We start from the raw sequence: 8,158 nt of genomic DNA, 5'->3' as shown, positions 1-8,158 counted from the left end.
CAATTACAGTTCATTGCCATGAAAAGGAGGATATGATAGTTTATTCTATGAAACAGGTTTATATGTGAAATCTGACAGGTAAGTGTGTTAGTATGTGTGGTGCGTGTGCAAAACAGCACAAAATAGAATTAATACCTGTTACTTTTTAAATTTTTTTAGCATAATGTAGTTGTATAGCTGAAACATTTCTAAAGTACATGTTTTTGTAGTTGAAATGGTAACAGTTTATGTGAAGGGCTGTTTGCTACCTTATCTTTAAAGGTGGGCTTTAAAGGTTATGAAAAGACAAGGGATCAACCACTTTTTCTTACCTGTTGGCACTATATCCTTGACTACTTGGTATTGTCTGCTGCTTCGTTCTTTTATTAATTGTGGGAATTGGATCATTATTACAATGTATATGTATTTCATTAACAAGTTGTCTTACTATGTTTCCAGATGTTTTTTGCAATTAGTTGTATTACAAAAGAATACTTGCCTTTCCAATTGAAATGTATGCTTAAAACCTACTCTGATGGGTTTTGTGTACCTTCCTGACAGCTATTATGCAGACTCTACTTGAATCCTGGGTATTTAGATTCTTAGTATAGACAGAAGGCAGAAATTCTTGCGCATAGAATAGTAAAATGGCCTGTAGATGTTGACGTATTGATAATTCATTGCAATATTTGTAAAATTTGTTCTATTCTCATTTTAATACAGGTAGCACAACGACCTGTGGAATATGAGTGATGACAAACCCTTTTTATGCACTGCCCCTGGGTGTGGCCAGGTAATGGTTTGACTTGAAGTTATTAATATTGATCAGTAAAAAAAAAAAAAAAAATTAGTAAAACACTGAAATTGTTTCTAGGGTCAAAGAAAAAGGGATTTATGACAATGACAGGAAGTATCTGTGTTTTGCTGAAAAGCAGGTAACAGCAAGAGTTTCTAGCATTTTGTGCATTTGTTCAGAAGATGCTATACAAGAAGAAAAATAAATTACCCTTTGTAAGCTGAAAACAATTTCATTTGTTAGCTCTGCTTTATTTACTTTTGTTAAAAAACTAAATCAAGAAATATCCTAAGTTGTATCAGGAAACTTGCATTTTTCAGAATTTTTCAGTGTTAGTGGGGAAGTTGTTAAGCTTGCTTCTCACTAAGGTGACTACAAATATTTAATGGCATAATTTTTATTTATGTATATATTTTTGTGTATAGGAAGATGCTAACAATACTCATGCCACAAAATGTATTTCAATTCCTATTGTAGTTGTGATGTATTCTATTAAATGGCATTAGTAGATATAGAGCTGAAAGTGAGCAGAAAAGCAAAAATATTATTCAGTGTTCTGGCAGATAGTTGCTTAAAAGGAGGCTATATTAACACTTTAATTTAGTAACCTGAAAATAAATGAATTTGCTTTATCTGCTGCATGAGATGGACATCCCTGCATCCTTTACATAGAATTAATTTCTTAAGCTGGATTTTTTCGTTATATTATCTCTGCTGCCTTTATATAGAATTGATTTCTTAAGCTATATTTTTTCATTGTATTAGTGCACTTGGATTTATTTGAATGTTGAGTTCAAAATATTTTCATTTTTACTCTGAAAACTTAGTTTTTCTGATGAATGACAGCATAAATTTTACATTAACAGGGCCTTCTGTATTTAATTTCTTATTATGTCTAATATATTCAGAGATGTCAAAAGTAAAAAAGAGGACTGCTTTCTCCTAAGCAACATGTTTGTCCCCATCCTGTTTGAATCTCTTTTCTATGTAAGCTGTGTCAGAAGTGTTTTGGCAACTAAATCTCACAGAGGACACATCATGGGGCTACAGCAATCCTTGATTTCAGTGAAGGAGAAGAGAAAAGTTCATGTCCTTGAAAATGGGCAAGGCTTCTTCAGGTGTCAGCTCAAACTATAGAATGAGAGAGTCATGATCTGAAGATCCTATGTCCTCTGAAGGAGCTTGTCCATTACATAATGAGGACAGAAAGATGTACTTAAGTCTCTTAGTGTGATAGGACACGAAAATTCCTGGCTTGTGCTGTATCTAGAGGTAAGGCACAGGAGCTATGGAGAGCTGGGCCTTTGGAGCCACTGGCAACAGAGTTCTAGCAAAAAAGGTGCCTGGCCTGTATTGCTCTGTCTTTCAGTGATCCTGCATTTTTAATTTCCCTCTCAACTCCACATATACATGTCCTTTCTCATAGAAATATTCTGGATGACTGTACTCTGAGGTCAACCAACCTTTCTGAATTGTTTTCTGAGAGATGATACTTGGTGTATATCTGTTACAATATATGTGGAGTGACTTAAATTACTAAGGAATAGTAATCTGGGACTCAGATGTTCACAAAGAAAAGTAAGAACTTGAATATTTTGTCAAGTCTGTTCTTAGAAAATGTTTTGCAAGTTGCGCGTTTCCTGAGATCATCTCAACTGAAACTCTTAACTTTACCCACAGTTAAGATGTATGGCAAATTTCAAGTTAGTAAAAGTAAGAATGTCTATTTTACAGCATCTAGTTTGTCCGCTTACTGCTTTTTTAATACAATGTACCCGAGGTTTGGGGGGAAGCATGCACAAAACCGGCATACTTCTGAAAACTTGGTTTTCAAAGTGCTAATAAGTTTAGTTCGTTCACAGCTTTTTGGTTGTCTGACATTGTTCCAGTGTTTCCCATTCTGTTGGCCTCTTTATACAGTAAATGGTCAGGGGCAGGAGCTGTCATTTGTTTTATATCTACACTGTTGAATACAGTGAAGTCTCTGTTTGGGATGACAGATCCATTTTCATTGTTGTGATAATACACACAATACAGAAATCAAATAGTGATAATCAATCGCTAAACATTGTCGATCCATTACTATAGAAAATGGCTGTTTGCCAACAGTTGATGAAGTTTGCAGTACTCTGAAATTCTATCTTGGACTTTATACTCGCATCTCTCTGATACCATTACTAATTAGTTACTATGAACATCACTTGTGTTTAATAGTGTTTCTGCTCGGTACTGTATGCCAAGGAAGAGGATATATCTGCCCAGGAGGGTTATCTGTTGGTGTTGTAATGATAGTTTCATGTGTTGTAAAAACTGCTTTCTGTAGAATTGCATGTATTTTATTCACACTTAGAAATACAACTATTTCTTAAAATTTTCCGCAGCGTTTTACCAATGAGGATCATTTGGCTGTCCATAAGCATAAACATGAGATGACACTGAAATTTGGTCCGGCTCGTAATGATAGTGTCATTGTGGCTGGTTAGTATGTACTTTTATAACTGGTTTATTCACTTCTCTGCTGGAATGAACATATGTTTCATGTATTTTCTGAACATAATGCATAGACTTACATTGAGAGAATATGAAACATTTTCTTCACTATAGTTGTCTGCAATGTGTATTTCGGCAATATTTTCATACATAATTAACTTTTGTCAGAATTTGAAGCCAGTATTATTCTCCATAAGTAACTTTTATTTTGATCTGATATAAAATTAAATATTTTTCAATTGTCAATACTTAATTAAATTATGTAATAAGCAATCAGCAAGAACACACACCAATAAAGGCTATATCTAACAGGATCTGTAACTAGATTGAACTGTGGCCTTTAATTATTTGTTGATATTACTTGTCTCTTCAATTTTAAAATATGTAGTGTGTTTATATACTATGGTGTCATTAGAAGAATGAAATTGTAATTACTATTCTTTAAATAGGAGAGGAGAAGAAAGAGTAAAATTTTGTTTAATTTTAGCTTAAATTCAAAATACTTTTACTGTATTTTCACCTCTGAGTTCATAGTATACCCTTGGTCAGTTGTAACCAACTTTTTTTGTTTGTCCAGGATCAGAACTAATCGCTAGTGGATGATTAATTGCATTATAAATTAGAAAGTTCTTGAATGAGGGTAGCACGTGATAATTATTCAGAAGTTATAGTCAAGCTGTTGTTTTCTCTGTGGTGGAACAACCTAAATCAACTTCACACAGGCTTTCAGACATTTTCAGATTTTTTTTTTTTTCCTTATAAGTGGCTGATTTGTTAGGATGATGTTATTCAGACCAGCAGTAACAGACTTTTAAAATCCTGAACATGATCCTCAGCACTTATACTGTAAGAAAGGGGACCTATCAAGTAATCAGGTGTTTGGGAATGAAACCACGGCAGTGTCTGTCTCTCTGCAGCCACATTCCAGGGTATGAACTGTTACTCATAAATGCCAGCTTTCATTAGTAAGGTGCTCATAATACCACTTTACAGTATTTTAAATGCAATAACTTTGTGGCAAATATGATAATTTTGACCTGGTAATAATAGTGAAATAAAGGGAACTTACATAGATCCAAAAACTCTACAGAAAGACTTTTTTGAAACTGTTTCATGCTGGAGTCACCCAGATACCCGAAGTCTTATGATTCCAGCTTGACTACGCAGGCATCATAGGAGCCAATGCAAACTTGTGTTCTCTATCCCACTTGGTTCTAGAAGTTCCACACACCTGAAAGTAATGACTGCTGTTTTCACAACAAGAAGCAGCAAACTGTCCATGTGCTGCACAATTTTTCTCTCTTTTTTTTTTTTTAAATTAAAGTAGGACTTATCTTTATTTGAAAACAGCTTGCTTGCTCACTGCTGTAATTGGCTCTACTAGACTAGGCACTGGTTTCTGCACGTAGACAGAAGAAATGCTTTGATACCCTCCCAAAACTGTAAGAGTGCAAACACAGGTTGCTTGACTCCAGCAGGTGGAGTATGCCTCCTGGTTGGCCTCCCTGCAAGGCGGGAAGACGCCTGCTTGTAGGGCGTAAGAGAGTTCTTAACTACGTCGTCTCTTTCTGTTTGCTTTTATTCTGAAAAATACTTGAGATAAGTAGGTTCATAAATGGTATTTTTAAAATAGAATTTTGATGGTTTTATATACTTCGTTTCAGATCAGACACCAACACCAACTCGATTCTTGAAGAACTGTGAAGAAGTGGGCTTATTCAATGAATTAGCAAGTCCTTTTGAAAATGAGTTTAAAAAGGCTTCTGAAGATGACATTAAGAAAGTATGTTCAAAAGCTTTTTCTTCTCAGAGCTCTTAATTTTTTTCGTATCCTACATTCCATTTAAAAAAGCAAACTTTGGATTTATATATTGCCTTCTAAAAGATACCCATAATCATTTGCCAGCTACTTATATATGTTGTATGGAGAGAATACAAATCTAAGATTACTCTTCTGAAGGTTAGTTTACCTGATTAGTTTTGTATAGTTAGCGTGGACAATAGGTCACATTGACTTTGTCTTCATTTAAGTGTCTCGTCTGTATCTGTTAGTCATTAGCTGTGATTGAAATTTCATTAGATCCCGAAGCAAAAAATAAGTCTGGAAAGAGTTATTTCAGAAAGGAAAACATTTGCAAGGAACCCATATGAAAAGAAGAGCATGTGAACCCTGATTATTTTGATTAGTTTTAAAATACCCATGTTATTCTAAGAGTTAATACTTATGATAATGAGAGTAAAATACTGACTGGTTTTAAAGAAGTGTCAGTAATTTGGTTACGACTATAATCACTATGTGTTGAAATCACTTTTGCCTAGAAATTATTAATCACAACCTAAATATCTGCTTTTTTTAATGTACAGATTGAATTATAAGAAAAATTTGGACTGTATCTGTTAAGCAACTCCATGTTTTTATGAGGAACTCCCCATACATTTAAATATGTTTTCTTCTATTTATTGTAGTACTTCCCAGCATAACTGGTTAGGGGCCTAAACGTTTAAACACTTCCACAGATGAAAAGGTTTTTTTTAATGTCCCCTTTGAATAATTTTGCCTTTGGTTAATGACCTGGTTGACTTCCACAGGCAATGATAAAAAATGCATTTTTATACTCATATATACTGATTTTGCAGAATCAGCATCTGCGTTTTCTTTGTTTCAGTAAAGATTTTAATAAGTACTTGTGAATAGGATTTGTTCCTGACAGAGCCTCACCCTTGTTTTGTTATTGTAACTATACCAAGTTGTTTGTTTGGGGTTTTTTTTTTCCATATTGGTCTATGCTAACTGTTCTTAAAATGCTACAGGGTAATTCCAATTCTGGATTTACTAATACTAATATTTTCTGTGTAATTCAAAAATGCCTTAGAGGAGGTTATAGGTATTGCAAAATATTGTAAACATTTTAACAATTTCCTTAATTGATACTGATTTTCTGGGCTGCCCTCTATGTTATGAGAAGAAACACAGTCCTGCCATATCTCTGGTTCATTAATATACATGAGCAGTCATGGCAAAGGGTGGAAAAATTTACCATAATAGCACACTTTCTAGGAGGTTTGATAGTTGAGTTTTTTCTGTGGTATTTCATAATCAGAATGTGAATACGGAATCTGTAGTATGAAAACAGATTCCCCTTCTAACAGTCTTCCTTGCACATTAGTAATGTATTCTACAGGAACTTAATCTTCTATTTACATTTTCTCAGATGCTTTTTTCAATTAGGTTTTGGGGAAGTTTCGTCCAAAAGTATTTGCATAGCAGACTAGACAGGAGTATAGGCTTTCAAATATGTACTATCACTTCGAGTATTTTAGTTACCTAATTTCCTTGTGGCCTTTCAGATGTCCTGGTGGATTTTATCTGTGTCGTAATATAAAACTTGCTTTTTCAATAATTATTTACTGCAGTAGTTTGAAATTAATTGTCCACAATAGCTTTCCTAATTTGAAAATGCAGTTAGGATTTTGTTCTTTGTGGCATGTGATACAATAGTTTATAGAAGGGTAATATATTCTTTTAGCTGTAATTTTTAAAGTGTAACAGTCCTTCCTTAACTATAATTTTCCTGTGACTCTTGGGAAAGGAAAACTTTAAGATCGTTTTTAATTGTCAAGAAGAAGGTATTTAGACTGACATAGTTGTAGAAAAACAAAGTGCTGCTGAGGATTGGTGTTCATGCAGATGCTGGAGAAACAGCCTTGACTGGTAATGCATCTGCATCAAGATCTTCCAAACATTAGCATGTCTCTGTTGTTACAAGGCTGATATTTCTCTTTGGTTGTTTACATTTTCTTGCATGTTTTAATTTTTGAGAGATTGAATAATTTTATACTGTTGCTCTTAGATGCCTCTAGATCTGTCTCCTCTTGCAACACCAATTATAAGAAATAAAATTGAAGAACCATCTGTAGTAGAGACAACTCATCAAGATAGTCCTTTACCTCATCCAGAGTCTACTACCAATGATGAAAAGGTCAGGACCTTTTTTTAAAAAACTTCTTTTCGAATTTTCTGATGATCAGTAAGTCTGCTGTACATGATGACAGTCACACTACTTAGCTGGTTGAAAGAAAAAGAATTTTCATTTGCCATATTCTTGTAGATACATAATTAATTTGTTCATTAGTTAGCTTTACTCACTGCAATTATTTCTTTGACCCGCACTGGCCATCAAGTAAAGCTAGAAAGAAAATAAAATGTAATATTGATATTACGTTAGAAAAGGCTAAAGAGGATCTTTATTCTGTTTTATGTATTGTCATTGATCAAAAAAAGCAAGGAAAGTTCGGTGTCTTTGATTTTATTGCAGAATTGTTTTGGTTGGAAAAAACCTTTAAGACCATCAAGTCCAACAAGTAAACCAGGCCCCCAGTAAATCATGTCCCTCAGCACTGTATTTACATGTTATTTAAAGACCTCCAGGGATAGTGACTCCACCACTTTTCTGAGCAGCCTGTTCCAATGTTTCACAACCCTTTCAGGGAAGAAATTTTTCCTGATATCCAACCTCAAGCTTCCCTGGTGCAACTTTAGGCCATTTCCTCTTGTCCTATCACTTGTTACTTGGGAAAAGAGACCGACTCTCACCTCACTACAATGTCCTTTCAGGGAGTTGTAGAGAGTGATAAGATCTCCTCTCAGCCTCCTTTTCTCCAGGCAAAACAAACCCAGTTCCCTCAGCTGCTCCACATAGAACTTGTTCTCTAGACCCATCATAAGCTTTGTTGCCCTTCTCTGAACATGCTTCAGCACCTCAATGACTTTCTTGTAGTGAGGGACCCAAAAGTGGACACAGTATTTGAGGTGTGGCCTCACCAGAGCTGAGTACAGAAGTGCAATCATGTCCCTACACCTGCTGGCCACACTATTTCTGGTAGAAGCCAGGA

The 8,158-nt window shown here is 34.7% G+C and overlaps 1 protein-coding gene across 1 annotated transcript; it reads left to right on the top strand.

The window, feature by feature from the left end:
* Nucleotides 1-718: 718 nt before the first annotated feature.
* Nucleotides 719-7,245, top strand: LOC104488641 (cyclic AMP-dependent transcription factor ATF-2-like; the record flags this gene model as incomplete). Its single annotated transcript, XM_010143952.1, has 4 exons — nucleotides 719-772; nucleotides 3,157-3,253; nucleotides 4,930-5,048; nucleotides 7,117-7,245. Coding segments are annotated over exons 1-4 (393 nt in total), but the record flags the coding sequence as incomplete, so codon positions are not given.
* Between the last annotated feature and the right edge of the window lie 913 nt (nucleotides 7,246-8,158).

The sequence above is a fragment of the Buceros rhinoceros genome, unplaced genomic scaffold, assembly GCF_000710305.1.
Source record: "Buceros rhinoceros silvestris isolate BGI_N320 unplaced genomic scaffold, ASM71030v1 scaffold1829, whole genome shotgun sequence".
Lineage (NCBI taxonomy): Eukaryota > Metazoa > Chordata > Aves > Bucerotiformes > Bucerotidae > Buceros > Buceros rhinoceros.
The sequence above is the reverse complement of the archived record's forward strand: the minus strand, read 5'-3'. Positions and strand labels throughout refer to the sequence as shown.